Source organism: Onychostoma macrolepis, chromosome 05 (assembly GCF_012432095.1).
Source record: "Onychostoma macrolepis isolate SWU-2019 chromosome 05, ASM1243209v1, whole genome shotgun sequence".
Lineage (NCBI taxonomy): Eukaryota > Metazoa > Chordata > Actinopteri > Cypriniformes > Cyprinidae > Onychostoma > Onychostoma macrolepis.
The window spans coordinates 35018341-35041458 of record NC_081159.1 but is presented as its reverse complement, the minus strand read 5'-3'; the positions used below and the strand labels follow the sequence as shown (position 1 = coordinate 35041458).

Here is a 23118-nt window from a genome sequence, read left to right as displayed (position 1 = left end):
GGTTTTTCTGATGACTGTTGTTACAGCACAACATATCGGGCATACTGTAACCTTGTGAACCTTCTGGGAGCGTTTCATTTATCTTCCTCTGATAGTTGTGGCTGCTGTGACCATAGACTGACAGTTCGTGCAGCTGTGACTTGGACACAAAAATGGTGGCGATAAAACACTGACGTCACATGGAACCTATGGATAAGCACTCTCAAGAAAACCTCCTGTTATAATCAGTGAAGCTATACACTGTTTGATTAGTAAATCTCTTATCTATATTGTACGTACATCTGCACATTGTTGTTTATGATTAGAGAATTTGTGAGAGTCACCAGAATTCATTCATAAATGCAACAGAATCGTGTGATTGGTTATAATGCGCAACCTTGTAAACATGCATAAAAAGAAATATGATGCAACATCAGCAAATCCAAATTTAATGCCGCAACAGACACTTGTCATTTTATTCATGATAGCTGTAATGCATTTTGTTTAATTGTGCAGGAAGATTTTGTCCTAAGCCCCTGTTAATTTCCGAACCATGGCCAGTGGAAGGCTAAGCCTTGCCCAGCCTTACACAAGCTCTGCCTATATATGGTAACCTACTTTGCATTCACTCTTTTTACGCTTTTGTTCTTTTCCATCAGGACGAGTCTTTCTGAAACATTTACGGAAAAGGAAACAGCATGTTTTAATAACGAACGTAGCTGCTCAATGAAGACTTTAAGACTGGCTAGTCTCGCTCACAGTGAGTGAGACTCAGCTATTCCCTTCTCAGTCCTCCGTTAGCAAGTCAGTTTGGGTTAATGCAAACAACGCGATTACTGATCATGAGCCCAACATCCAGCAAGGAAGAATCTCCCTGAGGGAAGACGTCTTTCACTTCTAGTGTATTCTTAAACCTGGATTTCATTATTGAAGCACAGATTCAGGCACCAAAAGCAGCCCACACTAAGTTCTCTTTAATTAAAAATAAGCATTTTCATGTATTTATAGGCTACATGGCTGCAATAACATTTTAGTTCAAAATTTTGCCAAAAAATGCTTTACTGAGCATATATACTGAATAACAGTATACACTTAACTGCCGACACGGAAATAGCCTATGTGGTACAATACAAATATTTTAACGTCCTTTATTCTCCTATAAGGAATCACAATAGTCAATTATAATCCTTTTCTGAAGTTGGCAACCGTATGTTAGCTGCCAGTGGTGCCTTCTGATTTAAGCCAACAATTTATTCCGCCGATCTAACCTCTTTGGGATCGAATAAAATTGTAGTTCAGGGTTTTTCTGATGACTGTTGTTACAGCACAACATATCGGGCATACTGTAACCTTGTGAACCTTCTGGGAGCGTTTCATTTATCTTCCTCTGATAGTTGTGGCTGCTGTGACCATAGACTGACAGTTCGTGCAGCTGTGACTTGGACACAAAAATGGTGGCGATAAAACACTGACGTCACATGGAACCTATGGATAAGCACTCTCAAGAAAACCTCCTGTTATAATCAGTGAAGCTATACACTGTTTGATTAGTAAATCTCTTATCTATATTGTACGTACATCTGCACATTGTTGTTTATGATTAGAGAATTTGTGAGAGTCACCAGAATTCATTCATAAATGCAACAGAATCGTGTGATTGGTTATAATGCGCAACCTTGTAAACATGCATAAAAAGAAATATGATGCAACATCAGCAAATCCAAATTTAATGCCGCAACAGACACTTGTCATTTTATTCATGATAGCTGTAATGCATTTTGTTTAATTGTGCAGGAAGATTTTGTCCTAAGCCCCTGTTAATTTCCGAACCATGGCCAGTGGAAGGCTAAGCCTTGCCCAGCCTTACACAAGCTCTGCCTATATATGGTAACCTACTTTGCATTCACTCTTTTTTACGCTTTTGTTCTTTTCCATCAGGACGAGTCTTTCTGAAACATTTACGGAAAAGGAAACAGCATGTTTTAATAAAGAGGAATGTGATCAGTGCAGCAACTGAGAGTAAGAAGGCCACTACATCCAGGCAGTGGTACTGATACCAGCTCAGATCATGTGCCTGAACTCGGAGATGTTTAGCTCCTTTATGCCGCATCACAAATTCAATCCAGTAAACTGCATGGTCCAGGGGCTTCATTGGTTGATCATGATGAATTCTGGACAGTCTCATGATGCTCTCCTTGTACCTGAAGAGAGAAGAAATGGAAGCACTGCTTAACACAAAAGCTCTGAAAAATGACAAACACTTCTAAATTTATTATGTGACAAGCCATGCTTTGAACTAGAGACTTTTTCTATGGCATCAGGATTAAAGTGAATACTAACTGTGGTTGTTGTTTTCCAATGACCAAAAAGAAAACATTTATATACTCTAACAGACGCTGCTCAAATAAATTAAGGGAACATTTAAATCACACATTGGATCGCAAACTAAATATTCAAGCTGAACAACTTAATTTATATACATTGTGTACTTTGTTGAGAGCAAAATTATGTCACAATGAGTCAGTGGAAACCAAAATCATCAACCCATTAAGGGCTGGATTCAAAATCAAAGTAAAGGATTGTAATTACAGGCTGATCAAATGTGTGTTCATTTCATCAAAGTAATTCAAAATATAAGTCAGTAGTGTGCATGGCCCCCATGTGCCTATATGCACTACCTACAATGTCTAGGCATGCTCCTGATGAGATGGCCAAAGGTGTCCACCCTGTCTGTTGTCCTCTCAATGAAAAACACCACTTTAAGATAGCTAAGCTTGTTTCTGGAGCTTATCTTTTATTAAATAGAAAACTAAGCTTATTTCAGATTTATGAAATGTATGTCTTAACTCACAATGGATTATTTATGACAATCTTGAGAGCATCCACCAGGTCTTTGGACTGCATTGTGTCAATATCAAGAACAACAGCAGCTCCTTTGGTTTTCATGTGCAATAAGTTATCAGGCTGGTCACCCCACAGTGGCAAACCCACTATTGGGACACCATGATAAATAGCCTCATACAGTCCATTTGTCCCACCATGGGTAATGAAGGCCTTTGTTTTTGGATGACCTACCAGATAGAATAAAGTTTGTATCTATCAGACATCAATTAATGTTCTTCATGTATAATGAGCACAACATGAAAACATTTTCCTTACCAAGCAAATCATTCTGTGGGATCCAGTCATAAAGTCTTGTATTGGCGGCGAGAGTTTCTGGTGTTGTCCCATGATAACGCCAAACAACCTGTGCAAATGCACACATGGGGAATTTATTAACAGTTGCTCTAGGACCCTGAGCATAAAACACTGCAACGGGGCCTGTACCATGAAGCCGGATTAGCTGGCTAGCCAAGCAAGTTTCAGTTTAGTTTGCACCAATCCTGGGTTTTAGGTACCATGAAAGTGGCTTGGCTTTTAGCCGCGTTCATTGCCATAGTAACGTACACTCCACAGCTAACCTGCTCTGGGGTAGGTTATGTTCTGAGTTAGAGATCTCAAACTGAAATTGGACCAATCAGATGTGAGCAAAAGTGACACATGTCTGACACAAAAAAGTCACTCCCGCAGTTTCTCTTGCTCCAAATTAAAGGTCACTAGCACTAAAAAAGTTTATCTGGTCAAAACCAAAAATTTAGTTATTTTATATAATTATGATTTATATTATTATTAATCCATTACACACAAGCAATTTTAGTTTAACAGTTATTATAAATCATTTATTTTAAATGAATGTTAATATGTACAGATCGCATATAATATAAATAAGCTGTAGAATCAATAGATAACACTTTAAAAATGACTGTGACCTTACAGGTTCAAGTCTCTATCGCTGTATATTTCCAACTACATGAACAAACTTAACAAGTTTCACTTGTGACTGCACTGATAGAGCAAGATAATTTATTTTATTTGTCCTCTTTCATGAACAAGTACTTTTTTCATTGTAAATGCATTTAAATTCATCATATTCTTCAATCTCTTAACCTTTAGCAAAACCTTTAACCAAGGCTCGTGATTGGCTATTCCCCAGTGATGTCACACATTCATGTGCACATGCTCTACAAACTCAGGATCAAAGCCTGAGTTGACAAAGAAAGTTGATGATCAGCATCATGGTACCAACAAAGCCGGATTGGAGTGGTTTGGTTTTGTCAACTCGAAACTAATCCTGTACTTTGTTCATCTACCATCATGGTACAGCCCCAGGTTTATAGAAAAGCTGGGTTTTGTAAAATAAATAAATAAATAATAATAATAATAATTAATTGGTGATTGTTTCTCATGTGGACGTCTGTAAAAATAAATTTACATGGCACCTCAGTGATAAAACTCATGGATTCAGAGATAGTGATTTATTCACAGCGGAGAAGCGACCTCTGTGATCCTATGAACATAGGAATGCGCTGCTCACGTGGCCAGTCACATGATTGTCTGCTGTAAATAAAATGTCATATGCTTGGAATAATAAGAATAAATTCATATTTAATAATATCCTATTTATTATTTGATTATTTATATCTCCTGTTTAAAAATAGGAAAATTCTGTCTTGCATTTTATCTCTCAAAATGATGGATGTCATTAAAATTGAGATTAGCAGGAATAAGTTAATGCAACCTCTTATTTACAAAAGGTAAACATAAAGCTGCTTGGTTTATAATTTTATGTATGTAAATGTATGCCTATATAATACATATTTTAAAATTGTATTGCATACCTGTTGCTGACATAATGTCCCATTTCAAATGTTTACGCGCTTTTCTTCTCTTTCTTTTTGTTCTTAACAGCTCCCACTCACTGTGGTGGAGCAGTTATGAAATATTATTCTTATAAATACTTCACAGTGTTTGGCAGCGGTCAAAGGGGATTTAAACAATGAATTTTTAATCAGTTTCTTCTTGTAAACTCAGAGATGTGGATTTGGACGGCAACTACGGATTTGGATTTGGACGGATTTGGTGTTTGTCAAAAGCAGTAGGTAATTTCGAGATTTTTAGACGGGTGGTTGGCGAAAAACACTGGCATTCTGGATTTGGGTGGCAATAAAATCACAAACTCACCCCTGTAAATGCTGAAAATTGCCCCCATGATGTCCCCATGAGAAAAATTACTGTCCGAATCGACACAAGCCGAGGTCTCTATGCGTTACTGCCGGTTTACATTGCTGACAGAATGCAGTGTTTTATAATCTAGATTGTGAAAAGGGTGTAGCAAGCACACGCACTGTCGAGTCCAGTGCCAGTGCATTATGGCGCTTTTCCACTGCATGGTATGGCACGGTATGGTTCAGTACGGCTCACTTTGGGGGGGTTTTCCACTGGGTACAGTACCTGGTACTTTTTTTAGTACCACCTTGGCTGAGGTTCCAAGCAAACCGTACCGTTAGCAAAACATGACGTGTAAACTCTGCTGATCACTGATTGGCCGGAGAGAATCGTTACTGCCTGCGTCATTGAACTTGTGGCACAAGACACAACAGACCCGCTAGATTTAAATCAGCACAGCATGCGAAGGATCGAACGCAACTGTTTTTGAATGAGCGCACCTTTCTTTTAATAACCAAAAAATGGCTGTTTCATTGTCTGTTGAGGAAGTACAGACTGTCCTCTCGTTGAGAGCCGAGGAGCGGATCCAGCGAGAGCTTGATGGAGCGACGCGGAATTAAGAAGTTTTTCAGGAGTCACGGCAGTGCGGCTACGGCAGTAGACGTGGCACGACTATAAAGACACGTGAATAATCCCGCCCACTCTAAAGCGGTACTAAACTGCAGTGCAAACGCAAACCGAGCCGAACTGAACCGTGCCGTGCCGTTCTGAACCGTGCCGAGTCGAGTCGTACCACGCAGAGGAAAAGCGCCATTAGAGACCCACACTCCCACGAGACCAAATGGGCTGGTGGGGGCAGGTAGACACTCATGTGTGTGCGCGGGCGGGAGAATAAAATGCTTGCTTTAGTTAAAAATAACAGTGTTCTGTGAATGTTGATGCTTTAATAACAAATATTTATTGGGAGTTTTTATGCTGGGATTTCATGTAAATTTCATGGATGTAGCCACAGAAAAAAGTAACGTAACTAGTAATGCAACTAATTACTTTTGAAATAAAGTAATCTGAACAGTAATGCAATTACTTTTAAAAGGAGTAATCAGTAATCAGTAATTTAATTACATTTTCAGAGTAACTTGCCCAACACTGTTCATAATGAACTGTTTATTGCCTCATAAAATAATTATAAAATATATTAAGTACACGTGGTTTTAGAATTTGTGATTGAAATCTTTATAGACAAAACTGGCAGAAAAATATTACCGTGGTAGCTGTTCCATTGCTATAAAAAGGTAGTTACACACCTTTTGTGGGATCTGACCAAGAGCAGAAGCAATAGTGTTTGCTCTTTCCAATGTCAGGTTACCAAGCATGGAACCCAATGAGAACACAATGATGCCATGATCTCCTGAGCTCTGAACAAACTCCTCCATTTCCTAAAAGACAAACAAATGAGCACACACAGTCACAAAAAATGAAGTGGCAGTTTTAAGTGACTTAAACGTAACTGATTTTCCATTAGAAATGTCATGTCCAAGTGTGCCATGCATCTCACTAAATGGGACTGACACTGCAAATCCATTGTATCTGTTGAAGTCAAAGGAGCCAAATTAGATCCCTCTCCATTCATACATTCACTGACATGAAGTTTCAATGTTACTTGACGTTAACATTTAAAAATTATGAATGTTACATGTTTTAAAGCAAAAACATGTAAAAGGCATCAGGACTTTTCTAGAAAAGCATACATTTCAAAATAATATATAGCAAAGTCATTACCTTTGGCAGAGGTTTGGCAGGTTTGCAGTGTAGTCCTCCAACAAATTTAAAATTAGGCAGCAGTGGGCGAGGATACTCAAAATCCCAGTAAGTTCTAATCAATACAATGTCGGTTTTTCCAATGGTTTCACAAGCAGTTGTGGGTTTTCCTGTGACATCCAGAGATACATGGTGCTACTCAGTTGATGTACAGTAGGTCAAGTGTTCAAACATTTTGCTTTCTTCTGCTTTATCTACAGACTTCTACAAAGCTGGATCGTATAATAAATATTATTTATTAAAAAAAAACTTTGCTTAAGTTTTCAATGAATTATGAAAGCAGCTAGATGCAAAAATATAAAAGCCTATTTTTTTTTTATTTTTTTTAGTTTCTGAGTAAACAGCATCTCTAGAACAAGACAAACTATTGCAAATAAATAAATACTGTGAGTGAATGAATGACTGAATAATAACCCACCCAATATTTCAGTGTAGAGCCGATCCAAAGTAAATGTCATGCTCAATGGAAATATAGTCGTATGTATGATATAAAGGAGCATGTTTTCAACTCTCTCTGTGAAGCTCATATGATCGGTGAGGTAATCTCGCAAAGCGACCGCTGGAACGTAGGACGGCGGCGCAGGCATCTGACCGCAAAGCCGCTCTACTATATACGCGAACGTTGCACGCATCGAGAGGACGTGAGGGATATTCAGCTTCTGTGCCATCAAGTCAGAGAATGGCATCATCGGATCAGAAAAAAGTACATCATACTGGGATTCCTGAAGCGTGTGTAAAAGATCCTCATGAAACATGCCCTTGGATATATCAGCAAGGAACGCCATATAGTTGGAAATCACTCGCCAGATCATGAAGTCCCCCTTGTATTTGGTGGCTGTGTCATTCGTCCCGAGATGAATCATATCTCTCAACACAGCATTGGCCTCTTCTTTCTTCGTATTGACTTTATACACTTTGAAATCGAACCGCTCCTTCCGCGTGTGCGGTACAGTAGGTGATGCAGAACTGACCAGAACCGTCACACTGTGGTTACGATCGACCAGCGCGTCAATGATCACATGCATGTTGTGCCAGTGGCTGTACTCGCCTGGCATCACCAAAACCTTGCCAGCATGACCAGTTTCTACTCCACACAGCAGTACAAACACAACCAAATTTCCAGAAAGCATTGTAAATTATTTCTGCTTCTGTAAAAGTGCAGTGTGAGCTGGTGAACGAGGATCCAAATGTATAGGCTATGTGCACAACGGGATTTGAGCAAAGGTCACGTTTCATTATTGCTTTATCCTAAGTCCACCTTTTTGCTACACCCCATGACGCTTTGCACAATAGTAACCTCCATTTAACTGTAAACAATCAGAGAAAGCTGCCTTCTCATCTTCTTGTTCTTTTAGTTTCACGACTTGTTACAGACCATCGTTAAAGGTGCATGTACCGCCACCTACTACACTGGAGTGTAAGGTCAGTTGCATGTAAAAAAAATAATTACTGATTATTTTATATTTCTAAAATACATTTAATATCCAATTTCCTTAATGTTTTGATCATATTTTTTAATTATTTTTTGTCCTAAATTTCCTACATTTTCTTTGCATTTACATATCTCACATTTTTCTGTATTTTACCTATTCATTAGAAATAGCTTGCACTTTATTTTACAGTATGTGCTCTTACATGTACTTACAGTGTACTTACCTAAGAACGTACTGGAAAATATAAGATAATTACATCTGTTAGGTTAGGTTACAGGTATAGATTCAGGGTTAGTACCTAGTATGTACATGTGGAACAGGACTGTAAAATAAAGTGTTAACATAATGTGTTGTTAAGTCTAATGCATCTGAACCATAGCCTTGTATAAATAATTTATTCCCTTGTTTCAATTCTAAATGCTTTAAACTTAATTGATTTTTTAATATTATAAAGTTCTCCGCCTTTAATGTCTGAATCCAAGTCTTCTGCCAGTTTGTCAATGTTGCTTTTTAATTAATTTACCTTATTTAAAGACTGCCCCCACTGCGGGGATATGAGTCTCCGGACTCTCAAGCTCCTTGTGGCCATCGTCCAAGGCGATAGACTCGCCCAACTAGCTCTGCTAGAGTGCCTTCCTCTGCAGCCTCTTTCGAGCCAAGGAGGAAAGTGCAGCGAGTTTCTAATGCGGATCTGTCAGGATCAGGTGACGAGCCCGCGCTGGCTCAGTGCCCACGCGTTTCTCACCCCCTGCTGCAGGTCCCCTTCCAGTGCACTTCATGACTGCTGATCTCCACCCCTCCCCCGACGTTCAAGAAGTGGTGTCTTTCGGTGCCATGGAGGGCACTGAAGAGGAGGAGGATGCCATCTCGGTGGCAGCGTCTGTGAGAGAGGAGTGGTCCAACAGCCTGCTGGATTACACTGCACCCCACGGCAGCGACGTGGGGGACCTCCATCACAGTGATGTCGAGCTCCTAAGCGTCCTGTCCAAGGCAGTGGATGAGCTTGGTTTGGAGTGGGCGCCTCCTGCTGAGCCGGCCAGAAGCTGTCTGGACGAGTGGTACCTCCAGTCGGATCGCGGCCGAAAGGACACCCCGCGGAGGCCTGGCCCCTTTTTCCCCGAGGTGCACAACGAGATAAAAAGTCATGGAATGCACCACTCACCAGTCGGGTGCATAACACGGGATCCTCCCTCCTGTCTTCTGTGGACGGAGCTGAACAAGTGGGGTATGTCAAACTCCCCCCCGTGGAAGAAGCCATCGCTGCCCATCTCTGTCCTTCAGCCGCGGCGAACTGGAGAGTGAGAAACAACGTGTCTCTCCCCTCTAAACCTTGCCGCACCACTGCAAACCTCGCCAGCAAGGCTTTCTCCGCGGCGGGCCAAGCAGCTTCAGCACTGCACGTGATGGCGATACTCCAGGTGTATCAGGCCAAGTTGCTCAAGTCTCTGGATGAGGATGGGCTGGACCCTTCTGGGCTGGGCCCTTCTGGATGCTCCCGTGAATCCTTCAGGTCTCTTCGAGGCGGCGGTGGAGACGTTCACGGAGCGTTTCATTGAAGCGCAGAAGCAGTCGAAGGCCATTAGCTACTTCCTGTTCCCGCTCTTCCTCAGCACACCACGCAGGAAGACCACACGCCTCTTCAGCTGCTGTTCGGCACGAACATGAGCCGGCGGTGAAATCAAGACAGCTGTGGCCGAAGCGCCATCAGGGCTCGAAGGGCTAGAGACCCCGCCTGACAGAAACGGCGGGCCACCGGCACCGGAATCAAAGCCGCGTTCCTGATGCTGTCTCTCGGAGGAGGAAAGCTGTACCCAGCGCCGAAGACGAGCCACTGAAGAAGTCTGCTCGCTCCGCTGTGTGTGCTCACCACGCCCCCCTGCCTATTGCGGGTGGCGAGAGCAATTGTCATGTTTGTGTTTTGACTGTTCCACTATGCAGTGCAATAAAGTCGAAAAACATACAAAACTTACCTCAATATCAGGGCAATTTTCCTCCTCTCACTCCCCTCTGCCCCATCACTCACTCTCACACTCGTGAAATCAATAAAGAACGGCTACACGCTTCAGTTATTCTGCAGACCGCCCCGTTTCAACGGTGTGTAAATGTCCACCATACGGGAGCGGAATGCCTCAGTTCTGCGAGAGGAAATACACAATCTTCTCGCAAAGCACGCTGTAGAGACAGTGCCCCTCATAGACCGCTAGAGCGGCTTCTGCAGTCGTTATTTTCTGGTGCCAAAGAAAGACGGCGGACTCTGCCCAATCTTGGACCTAAGACTGCTGAATCGCACGCTTTCAAAGTGCTCGTTCAAAAAGATTACGCTGAGGCAAATCCTCTCACACAACAGACCGGGAGATTGGTTTATCTCCGTGGATTTAAATGATGCTTATTTTCACATTCAGGTAGCCCCCCGCCACAGGCGCTTCCTGAGATTTGCATTCGAGGGAATAGCGCACCAATTCACGGTCCTGCCTTTCGGCTTATCCCTAGCCCCTTGTACGTTTACGAAATGCATGGATGCTGCTCTCTCTCCTCTGAAGCAGAGTGGAATACGCATCCAGAACTATCTCGACAACTGGCTAGTCTTAGCCCGATCAGAGAGCGCGCTGCTCAGCGACTAGTTCAGATTCGTCGCTCATCTTCAGAGCTTAGGGCTGACTGTAAATATGCAAAAGAGCATGTTGGTACCAAGCCAGAACATCTCCTTTTTAGGAGTGGAGTTGAACACAATCAATATGCGAGCATGTCTGTCGGAGGGGCCCTCACAAAAACTGATCAGCTCTCTCGCAATCTTCAAATTAGGGCATTCTTCCCTGCTAAAATGCTTTCAGAGGACGCTCGGCCAGATGGCTGCCGCCTCGACGGTGTGCAAACTAGGGCTCCTACATATGCGACCGCTTCAGCTCTGGCTAAAGAGCCGGGTACCACAGAATGCATGGCGCACATGCACCTTGTGCATCAAAGTGACGCGCGACTGCTTGCATACTGTAATATCTTCAGCAATGACTGAACTGATCACACAAGATAACGGCACTGGTGGTTTATTAACATGGTTGTCAGAACAGAGCATACATGCACCATAGCGTTCTCTGACGCTTCTTTTTTGTGTCTCTCTTGTTACAGCACCCGCGTGATCCCCCAGGACACAGCACCTCCTGTGGTAGGGAGCGGAACTACTACACAACATCAGGATACCACATCCCTCCCCCCTTAAGAGGAAAAACTACTCCAGAGGTAAGTCACATACGTTCCTTCCCCAAAACTCACAAATGTACTGTAAAGATGACATTGTACTCAATATTGTCAACCTAGGGAAACAAAAAACAAATCAACAGGAACTGTTCTAGACAGTCTGATCACGTATTGAACAGTTAACACAGACATACATCTCTCATAACTCTTACATATTTTTTTTTTTTTTTTAAACTGATGCAACAAAAACCAACTAGGAAGGTGGGTAGACTACCATCCTTCCAGTGAGTCCCAGAGCTCATTCTTGCTCTGACTTGAGGGATCTCACTACTATGTCACAAAGTCTTTCAGGTAAGTAGGAGTCTGTTTTGTGCGTTCGGACCTGCGCAGTACAGGTAGTGGAACTACTCCTCTTTGTTTCTTGTCACCAACTGAAGGGTGTGCTTGGACTGTCTCAAGCACTCACTTCCTCTCTGATTGAAGTGGGGACATTTGAGTCTGCAGGCAGGGCCTCCACTGCTGTCTCTGAGACTGGAAAACTGGTAGACTCCTCCATCCACTCTGACATGCGCATCTCACTGCCCACAATAGTATGCCGTTTTCTCATTTGATCGACATGACGCCTAATGACTCGGCCATCTCCTGTCTGAACGGTGTAGGATACAGGTCCGGTGTTATCGACAACGACCGCTGGTATCCAACGAGGTCCATGACTGTAGTTTCGGTGTACACCTCATTCCCAGGAGAAAACTCCTCCACTTACTGTGAGTGTCATGTTGATCCTTTTGCTTGAGTTGTTTCTGACGTATCTTTGACTTCACATCAGGCAGCAGAAGATCCAATGTTGAGCGCAACCTCCTGGACATAAGCATTTCAGCGGGTGACAATCCAGTCGTAGTCTGTGGTGTGATTCTGTAATTGAACAGAAATCTAGCTAACCTGGTCTCTATGGTGTCTCCCTTTATTTTCTTTATTCCTGCTTAAGCGACTGTACAGCTCTTTCCGCCAGACCATTCGACCGGATGGAATGGTGCAGATGTTATGTGCTGTATGCCATTCAGTTTTAGGAATGCTTGAAACTCCTGGCTTGTGAAACAAGTTCCATTGTCCGATACTAGGGTCTGGGGCAAACCATGTATGCTAAAACACTGCCTGAGCTTTTCAATGGTAACTTGACTCGTGGCTGTACTTGCTGGGTACACATCCATCCATTTGGAGTGTGCATCCACAATGACAAGGAACATTTTTCCTAGAAAAGGGCCAGCGTAATCCACATGCAGTCTGCTCCAAGGTGTTTCTGGCCACTCCCATGGATGTAGCGGGGCTCCGGCTGGAGAATTCCTGTTTTCCTGACATGTAGCGCAGGACTGCACTTCCTTTTCAATTTCGGAGTCCATTCCTGGCCACCAGACGTATGAACGGGCTAAGCCCTTCATTCTAGATATTCCTGGATGTGTGTGGTGCAACTGTTTTAAAATGGCTTTCCTACCCCTCTGTGGAACGACCACTCTGGCTCCCCAGAGCACGCACCCATCCTTCACACTCAACTCCAATTTCCTCAGACTGTAGGGCTTGTACTTTACATCCACCTCCCGTGGCCAACCCTTCAAACACCAGACTAGCACTTGGGAGAGTGTTTCGTCCTTAGCTATCCACTGTCTCAGCTGCTTTGTTGTGATTGGTGGATCCTCCAGGACATCCAACATGAGAACCTGCTCTTCTACCTCCTCTTCCTCTGTCTGTGGCAGTGGCAACCTGCTCAACGCGTCTGCATTTGCATGTTCTTGCCCAGGTTTGTAGATGATCTTGTACTCATAAGCTCTGAGTAGTGTTGCCCACCTCTGCACTCTTGGTGACCCCATCTGTGGCACTGGCTTTTTTTCGTGAAAAAGTGATATCAGTGGTTTGTGGTCAGTGCTAATGGTGAGCGTTCGACCGTAAATGAATTTGTGAAACCTCTTGATTCCGAAAATGATGGCTAACCCCTCCTTATCGAGCTGTGAGTACCGCTTCTCGGCTGGTGTTAGCGTGCGTGATATGAACCCCAACGGCTTTTCACTACCATCTTCCATGACATGTGACAAGACCGCACCTAATCCATAAGGCGAAGCATCGCAGGCGAGCACTAAGTCCTTGTCCGCTGAATAATGACCCAGGACCTTTGCTGACTTCAGCAACTGTTTTGAGTTCTGAAAAGCTTCTTCCTGCTCAGGATTCCACGTCCACTGAACATCTTTCCTCAACAGTTTGTGTAATGGAGCTAAGCGTGTTGCTAAGCTAGGTAGGAACTTATTATAGTAATTCAAAAGACCTAAGTAGGCTTTTAACTCTGTCACGGAGGTTGGCGATGGAGCTTCCTCTATGGCTCTCACTTTGCTCTGCACAGGGTGTAAGCCTTCAGCATCGACCACATGCCCGAGGTATTCCACCTCTTTTTGCAGAAACACACATTTGCTCCTATGGAGACGCAGGCCAGCGTCCTTCAGCCGTCTGAGGACCTCTTCTAGGGTTCTCAGATGTTCAGCTTCGTCTCTGCCCGTCAGAATAATGTCATCTAGGTACACAGCTACTCTTGGAAGGCCTTGTAACAGATTTTCCATCGTTCGCTGGAAGATGGCAGGAGCTGAAGAAACTCCAAAAGGTAACCTATTGTAGGTGAAAAGGCCTCGGTGCGTGTTTACTGTGAGGTATTTCTTTGAAGCCTCATCCATCACAATCTGCAGGTAAGCGTGACTTAAATCAATCTTGGAGAACTGTTTCCCTCCTGACAGTGTATTGAACAGGTCTTCAACACGGGGAATGGGGTATTGCTCGAGTGAGGAGGCACGGTTAACCGTTAGTTTATAATCTCCACATATTCTGACCGACCCATTTGGTTTTAAAACAGGAACGATAGGCGGCCCATTCGGGCGCATTTGACGGGAGCTATAATGTCCTCTTTCAACAGACGCTCTAATTCCTCTTCTACTTTAGCTCTCAAGGCATAAGGAACTGATCGAGGCCTATAAAATTTAGGCTGTGCGTCAGCTGACACCCGAATGGTTGCTGTCATGCCTTTCAACATCCCTAACTCCTGCTTGAACACATCTTCATATCTCATGAGTACTTCTGGTAGATTCAGTGCCTCTGTTCTCACATTTTTTATTTCCTCCCACCTTAGCTTCAGAGCTTCCAACCATCCTCTTCCCAACAAACTAGGCCCAGTGCCTTCCACTACCACCAGGGCAATTTCCTTACTTGCTGCTCATAGTTGACTTCCACTTTTGCCACCCCACGACTTTGATTTTCTCCCGGTGTATGACTTAAGTGAAAGTTTAGTTTGCTTTACTTATGGACGTTGCTTCTCGCTCCACATCTCCTTGAATTTCCTCTTATTCATTATGCTTACACTACATCCGGTGTCAATCTCAAAATTCACTGTCTTCTTATTCACTTCCATCGTCACTTCAAACGGTTTTATCCTCTGAATTGAGGTCTCCGTTTCCATGCAGTTTAATGTGAAAACATCCTCTTCAGATCTATCACTATCCTGCTTGTCCCATTCTACATTATGTGATCGATGTGGACGTGAACACCGCCTGCTCTGTATGTTTTCTCTGCTCTGTATGCTTTCTTTTCACTGGGGTATGCACTTTCTTTCTTTTTATTACGGCAAGCCTTTGCTATATGCCCTATTTTCCCGCAATAGTGACACTTTGCCTCCTTAAATTTACACTCAGCTGCGCTATGCTGCTTCCCATGACATCTGTAGCATTCTCTTCCTGTCTTTTCCATTCCCCTCCTTTTTCCGTGCACCTCTGTCTTCATGCTGTTACACGCTAACGGTGTTTTATGGAGGTCTTGAACATTTTACTAGCAGCTTCCGCAGCCACTGCAATTTTGAACGCTTTCTCAAAAGTCAAATCTGTTTCGGACAGCAAACGTCTTTGGATCCTGTCATCATTAATACCGCATACTAATCGGTCTCTCAACATCTGTTCCAATGTAGTACCATAGTTGCAATCATGCGCTAATTGTCTCAATTCTGCTACGTATGCACTGACGGTCTCCGTCGGCTGGCGAGCACGCGAGTCGAATTTGTATCGCTGTACTATTTCGCCGGTTTTGGGTTGAAGTGCTCTTTCATTAAAGTTTTCAACTGGCCATATGTTTTCGAGCTGGGCTTATCTGGACTCACCAAGTTCCTTATGAGCTTGTATGTGGCTGGTCCCACCACGCTGATGAGGATAGCTCTTTGCTTCTCTCCGTCATCAATTCCGTTAGCTTCAAAAAACTGCTCTAGTATCTCACAATACTCTTCCCATGTCTGCTCCTTAACGTCAAAAACCGACAGAGAGCCTATCATCGTTGCCATCTTTGCTTTTTTTTTTTTTTCTTCGAACTAATGCTAACGTCAGCCTCTCACTCTCTCACCATCAGCTCACTAAACACAGTCAGTATCCTCCGCCTTTTAGATCGACACTTCTCTCATCCTTCCAGGATCCTCGTCGCCAATATGTAATATCTTCAGCAATGACTGAACTGATCACACAAGATAACGGCACTGGTGGTTTATTAACATGGTTGTCAGAACAGAGCATACATGCACCATAGCGTTCTCTGACGCTTCTTTTTTGTGTCTCTCTTGTTACAGCACCCGCGTGATCCCCCAGGACACAGCACCTCCTGTGGTAGGGAGCGGAACTACTACACAACATCAGGATACCACACATACGCTGACCCCTTGGCGCAATATGGCTCTGTATCGCCGGGGTGTTCTTATTCGCCAAGTGATCAGGAGAAAGAATGTTATGACAGATGCATCGAGCACGGGCTGGGGAGCCGTATGCGATGGCAGACCAGCCTTCAGGACATGGTCAGTAACGAAGAAGTCACAGCACATAAACTGTCTGGAGCTCCGTGCTGTACACCTAGTGCTCGAGTGCTTTCTCCCAGACATTCTTCACAGTCACGTTCTCATCAGGACGGACAGCATGACAGTGGTAGCGTTTATAAATCACCAAGGCGGTGTGAACTCGCGACCACTGCTGCGGCTGGTCGAGAGACTTCCTTCTGTGGGCAGATCGACACCTCCTCTCCATCCAGGCAGTATATGTCCCCGGACGCCTGAACTACAATGCGGACTTACTGTCGAGGGGCGGGGTAATCCATGGGGAGTGGAGATTACACTCCTTGACAGTCAATATAATTTGGAGTGTTTTCGGCAGGGCGGAGGTGGATCTCTTCGCATCAGTGGAGAACACTCACTGCCCACTGTTTTATTCACTGACTCACTCTCCCCTGGGAGTGGATGCACTAGCTCACAGCTTGTCGAAAGTACGCAAGTATGCCTTTCCTCCAGTGAAACTTCTGCCTTGCGTGCTTTGCAAAATCAGAGAGGAAAAGGAATCTGTTCTGTTAGTGGCACCGAAATGGCCCAATCAGCCGTGGTTCCCAAAACTGGTGGAGATGCTGGTAGCCCCCCCGTGGACTATCCCACTAAAGAGAGACCTCCTCTCTCAAGCACAAGGAACGATACGGCACCCAAATCTGGAGTCATGGAACCTTCATGTCTGGCCGCTCAACGGAGCTTGCCAGTAACAGATGCACTTCCTCAGCACGTGTTGAACACTATCTCTGAGGCTAGGGCTCCTTCCATGAGGCGTCTTTACGCACATAACAGCCTTTCACGCGCACGTTGAAAAACGCCCGATCGGCAGAAATGACCTGATCATACGATTTTTAAAAGGAGCAAGAAGGCTGAACCCTCCACGCGCTTCTACTCTACCCACTTGGTACTTGGCGCTTGTGCTTGATGCTCTCACGGGACCCCCGTTCATTCCCATACAATCAGCAAGCTTGCGAGCGCTCTCTCTCAAGACAGCACTCCTGCTCGCGCTGGCCTCTTTTAAGCGAGTTGGAGACCTGCAGGCGCTTTCAATTGACGACTCATGTGACTGCAGACTCACCTTGAAGCCTAGAAAAGGTTATGTGCTTAAAGTGCTTTTGACTCCATGTAAAGCACAGGTCATAACACTATCTGCTTTCCGCCCCGAAACACCGGTCAGGACAGAGCTGCTTAAAACACTCCTGCTGTGTCCTTTACATGCGGGGCACATTTATATCGAGCATTCTAGACAGTTCAGACTCTCGGAGCAGCTGTTTGTATGTTTTGGTGGACGTATAAAAGGCCTGTCTGTGTCCAAGCAAAGGCTGTCACATGGATCGTCAACACAATTGCTTTGGCTTATAGCTCTAAGGGGCGTGGAATGTCCTATAGGAGTTCAGGCCCACTCAACCCGCGGACTTGCATCCTCGTGGGCCTGGGGAAATGGCATATCTATTCAGGACATTTGTATGGCGGCAGGCTGGTCGTCATCCAGCACTTTTGCAAGGTTTTATAGCCTAGATGTGTCGTCGCTTGCCTCGCATGTGCTGTCAGTGTGAGCAGCATACGCGCCTACTCAGCCTCAGTTATGATCTGAGATGTGTATCAGTGGTTTCGACTAGTTCGTATACACCCTGTATTGATGCACCACCAATTCAATGCTGTCCCTATCAGTTTATCACAGTGTTATATATAGTTCACCACGTCTTTTAAGACTTGATCACCATCATACTTTGCTTATTGAGCACCGGTACGACCGTTGCATCATAACACATTTATTACAAATTAAACAATTTCAACTAATCTATATGTGAGAGCGCCGAAGCAGCCGCCATTTCACATTCTCTGTTTCAAAGGAGTTAACTCCGCCCCTGGTGTGACGTGGCATCGTATAGTTGCCCCCTGACTTTTACATGGTTTCAACTAGGTCCTGTAGACCTGAGCTGTGTTTACCATATTGGCGCTCTCATTATGGCTCCGAATGTGAAACTTGACATAACTTAGTCGAGTCAGGCTCCATCGCTGTGACAGCGGGATTTTATACGTTTCCATAGCAATGTAAAGTGACCGAATTGATAGGGAATGCTCTCAGTTACTCACGTAACCTCGGTTCCCTGAGATGAGGGAACGAGACATTGCTCTTATTGCCATGTCACCTAGCTCAGGATCTTAGAATGCCAAGTTGCTTCAGTCAAAGTTTCTGAATGGATAATGTACAATCGCTGCCTTATATAGAGTGGGATTCCCGCTCATATTTCACGCGCTTGAACGCCATTGGCCATAGCAATGTCTCGTTCCCTCATCTCAGGGAACCAAGGTTACATGAGTAACCGAGAGCGTTTCCCAGAACTCAACGCAGCGTTACATCACATTGTCATTCTCTATACAACATATTTTCGTCAGTGATAGAAATGATTTAAGACTGTATTTTAAGCAAGTTTAAGCAAGTTTAGTTTGAAAAAGTTTAATAGTAAATAAGACACAATTAGACTGTATTTGAATAAAATAATAACAATAAGCAGAAATATTCATTTGCAACAACTCGCAACGTTGTCAAGGTAACTTTTGTCCGCCATTCCCTTCGCCATGGGAGTTCCAAACGTTTATAGGAGACAGTAATGCCCTACACCTGCTTGAGCAGATGAAAATTGTAACTTAATGAGTGTATGACAACCAGAAAATGAACGTTTTTGTCTTCATTTGTATTGGGGTGAATACTTAGGGACATTTTGCTTTGTTTTGTTTGGATTCAGGAAATGTAATAAAATCAATTATATTGCCCATCCTCTCAGGATACCTGGAATGAGTGTTACAAGTACCCCAGGCACATCGTTTTTCCATTTTTTAAACATAAACCCCATAAAACCGATGCAAGCTTTGGATCTTCCAATGTTTCTCTATGGCGCTGAAACCTAAAGATGTCCAAGTTCCACTTCCCGTGCAACTGATACTCGACTGCCATTGGCTAGTCTGCGTTCGAGGGGAAGGGCTTAGCGATAGTTCAATTCAGAGCCAAAAGGTGTGTTCGACTTCATGCAGCGCCGCACAGACCTATCGGCGAGAGCAGCCGCTTGCAGTCGGGGGCGGAATTGAAAGCGGAGACGTGAAGTCGGACTCTTTCTGCTCCCGGTAGTGATGCTCTCGCGGTGTTTGGATACTCTTATCACAGATGAAGTGAATAACATGCAATATTTGTCAAATGCACGGACGTTTCAGAAATGTTTTCATGAGCAACAGAAACACTTTTTATATACTACTTAATACAGGGCCATCTATTCAAGAATAAAGTTCAACATAAACATGTACTATTTAAATACCAATAAGCCTTTATCAGTGTTTTTTTTTTATTATTAAATGTGACTCATTATAACATTGTGACTATACAGTAAAAAAAGCTTTTACTGTTCTAAAAACAGATTTGTGGGCAGTATTTATTTTATTTTTATGCAAAAATTATACAAAGGTTTGTACAAGCATATACAACTCACAACAAGTACAAAAACAAATAAACATTCATAAGAATATGTAAAGTGAAACAATTCATGCCAAGAGTAAAATTACAACAATTTAAATTAACAAAAAGCTTCATAGGTCTTTCTTGCTTTTTTATTCTTAATTTTCTCTAATGTAGTAGTACCATTTGTTTAAAATGTTCAAAGTTTGGCTTAGCTTCCATTTTTTCACACGATTGTGATATTTTCCTAGTAAAATAATATTTGTGAGCTGTATTGGAATTGAAGATGTTAGAAACACACATCATTGTTGTCATGTGGTGAATTTGGCCAATGGTGAAGCAGCTGTGTCGTCATCAGCGCTCCTGCAGTTGCTCTGGAGAAACTGGGCGAGCTGAGTCAGCCGGCTGCTCTCGAAACGCTCTCGCGGTACTTTGATGCCACACGTGACTGACGTGGCGTCGGCGCCGGTTCAAGTCGGACAAATTTTCTAACCGGCATGCACTTCTTCAAGTCAGCCGCCGATCGGTTTTCATGGCGCCGCATGAAATCGAACACACCTATAGAGAGAGACCACGATGTCTTTTACATTTAGTCATTTTGCAGACGCTTTTATCCAAAGCGACTTACAATTGGGGAATACATAAAGCGATTCATCTTGAAGAGGCAATCAGACAGACGAAGTGCTTGCAACACCAAGTCTCAGGCATTGTTCAAATAAATACAAACTACCAAAGGAAGGAATAAGTAAAGAGAATTTTTTTTTTTTTTTTTTTAAGTGTAGGATGAAGTCGAGTGCCGTCGAAAGAGATGAGTTTTCAGTTGTTGCTTGAAGATTGACAGGGATCCAGCACTCCGGATAGGGGTGGGAAGATCATTCCACCAGCCAGGAATGGTGAACGAGAATGTTCTGGAGAGTGATTTTGAGCCTCTCTGTGATGTTACCACGAGGCGTCGCTCACTAGCAGATCTCAGATTTCTGGAGGGGATGTAGTTTGTTAATAGAGAGTGCATGTAGGCGGGTGCTGAGCCTGTGGTTGTTCTATATGCAAGCATCAGTGTCTTGAACTTGATGCGAGCCGCGACTGGTAGCCAATGCAGGGAGATAAAGAGAGGTGTAACATGGGCTCTTTTGGGCTCGTTGAAGACCAGTCGTGCCGCTGCATTCTGAATCATTTGTAGAGGTTTGACTGTGTTTGACGGAAGTCCAGCCAGAAGAGCATTGCAATAGTCCAGCCTAGAAATGACAAGGGCCTGGACAAGAAGTTGTGCAGCATGCTCCGTCAGAAAGGGCCTGATCTTTCTGGTGTTGTGTAGTGCAAACCTGCAAGATCGAGCAGTCTTTGCAATGTGGTCTTTGAAGGTCAGCTGGTCATCAAAGATTACACCAAGATTTCTGACCGAAGTTGATGGGGTTATTGTTGATGAACCTAACTGGATCGTGAAGTCATGCTGTAGAGTCGGAGTGGCAGGGAGGACAAGAAGCTCAGTCTTTGCCAGGTTGAGCTGCAGGTGATGTTCTTTCATCCATGCCGAGATGTCCGCCAGGCAGCCTGAGATCCGTGCAGCTACCGTTGGATCATCTGGTTGAAAAGAGAGATAGAGCTGTGTGTCATCAGCTTAGCAATGGTATGAGAATCCATGTGCCTGGATGATGGGACCCAGTGATGTAGTGTATGTGGAGAAGAGGAGGGGTCCAAGAACTGATCCCTGAGGAACCCCAGTGACCAGTTGATGTGCTTCGGATACCTCCCCTCCCCAGGCCACCCTGAAAGACCTACCAGTGAGATAGGATTCAAACCAGCGAAGTGGAATGCCAGTGATGCCCAGTGATGAGAGGGTGGACAGGAGTATCTGATACACTTTTATGTAACATGGACTTTTACAATGGTAACTTAAGCCTAAAATATGTTAACAAGGCAGGTAAGGATAGCTGACCAAATTAATCCTCAAATATTAGTGGATTTGATCTTTTAAAAACAACACTGATACAGCTACATATGCTAAGTATACGTTATTTTATAAATAATGTAAATAAATTATTTTATTGTCTACCAATTACCAAAAATCGCAGTTCTGTCTCAATGTATTCCAATTGCCCGCTATGAACTTCCTGCAACTATTTGAGGTCTACGTGAATCACGTGACGATCGAGCGTTTTGAACTTCCGTTGTCGCAACTCTGTTTCTCAACGGCTCTGGTTTAATCTCGGCTATTCGGCTGTTTAAGGAAGTGACGTCTTTGGTCCTCGGACGTTTCCGGTTAATGTTCGAGCGCATTCAAAACAATGGCGGCAGGCGCTTGATACACAGTAGGATTGCGATAATTTATTTAATCCTGCTGTTTAAATTGTCAAAATTCAAATTGAGATCCTTGTTGCTCAGAGGTTCGGTGCTCCCTCTGGGCTGGAACTAACATTCATTTATAAATAATCGGAAATTAAAGGGTTAGATTTCCGAGAAACGCGCCTGGATTGCAGCAGTGAAGCGAGAAGCAGAATAGCAACTAGCAACTCTAGGATATAAAGCGAACATTTCCATTCAGGTAAGGTTAATATTGTCGTCGTCTCCCCATTTGATTATTTGTATTTCTTTATGTTAACTCTTCAAGTATGATGCAGCATTGTGTTTCCATCATTGTTTACATATACGCCTAGCGTTTTGATTCTTTTTTTAGTGAAAAAGGCCAAGCTTTATTTCCGTTTTATTGCAAGCGTTATGAGGGCTTCAGCTATCTTGTCAGCAGATAAATGCAGTGCGTAACACATTATAGAAATGTATACTGTATACTGTAAACTTGAATGTTGTATAGTGTAACAGTTAACTGCAGTAGTTTACAAAAGGTAACGGTAAAAAAAAAATGTCATCACTTATTAAGCTTGTCTTATGTTAATTCCAACATGTACTGATGTATTAAACAATAATATAATTATTTTTAAATATTGTGCATTAAATTAAATAATTGTTTTTCTACTTTTGTCTTTATGAAAGCCATCATCTGTAATGTCACAGTGCTACAGGGAGACAGGACAGTGCCAAACCACATGTGACATATGAACACTCAGATGTGTTTGAGAACATGAGAATGAAATGCAATGTAGTACTTAAAGCTGCTCATGGCCAGGCCAGATACTGACTGCTTCTTTTGATATTGATCACATATTAATAAATTTGGTGGAAACAGTTGAAAGTGAGAGTATGTCTGTTGTTTATATGCAGTATTGGTCAAAAGTCACACTATACATTACTATTAGTATTAGATTTATTACTATTAGACACATTACTATTTTTAATGTTTTTAAAAGACGTCTCTTATGCTCATCAAGCCTCCA

General features: G+C 43.3%; 2 protein-coding genes and 1 pseudogene across 2 annotated transcripts; all 3 read right to left on the bottom strand.

Annotated features, from left to right (window-relative positions):
- Window positions 1-765: 765 nt before the first annotated feature.
- On the bottom strand, window positions 766-8243 carry LOC131541436 (UDP-glucuronosyltransferase 2A1-like). The gene is made up of 6 exons (XM_058777164.1): window positions 7262-8243; window positions 6805-6953; window positions 6330-6461; window positions 3139-3226; window positions 2831-3050; window positions 766-2180 (listed from the first exon to the last, which is right to left on the bottom strand). Exons 1-6 carry the CDS (start codon window positions 7971-7973, stop codon window positions 1883-1885), a joined length of 1599 nt encoding a protein of 532 aa, XP_058633147.1. The 5' UTR covers window positions 7974-8243; the 3' UTR covers window positions 766-1882.
- A 3679-nt stretch (window positions 8244-11922) lies between these two features.
- Window positions 11923-16469, bottom strand: LOC131540799 (uncharacterized protein K02A2.6-like; annotated as a pseudogene).
- A 2309-nt stretch (window positions 16470-18778) lies between these two features.
- Window positions 18779-22352, bottom strand: LOC131541371 (uncharacterized). Its single transcript, XM_058777078.1, has 2 exons — window positions 21569-22352; window positions 18779-21370 (listed from the first exon to the last, which is right to left on the bottom strand). The coding sequence occupies exon 2, from the start codon at window positions 21312-21314 to the stop codon at window positions 20562-20564; it is 753 nt and encodes a 250-aa protein (XP_058633061.1). The 5' UTR covers window positions 21315-21370; window positions 21569-22352; the 3' UTR covers window positions 18779-20561.
- Between the last annotated feature and the right edge of the window lie 766 nt (window positions 22353-23118).

Coding starts and splice junctions, on each gene's coding strand:
- LOC131541436 (XM_058777164.1), bottom strand. CDS start 7,973: ATGCTTTCTGGAAATTTGGTTGTGTTTGTACTGCTGTGTGGAGTAGAA. Junction 3,227..6,329: donor TTGGTCAGATCCCACAAAAG/GTGTGTAACTAC, acceptor GCATTTGCACAG/GTTGTTTGGCGTTATCATGG. Junction 3,051..3,138: donor CCCACAGAATGATTTGCTTG/GTAAGGAAAATG, acceptor TCTATCTGGTAG/GTCATCCAAAAACAAAGGCC.
- LOC131541371 (XM_058777078.1), bottom strand. CDS start 21,314: ATGAAAGAACATCACCTGCAGCTCAACCTGGCAAAGACTGAGCTTCTT.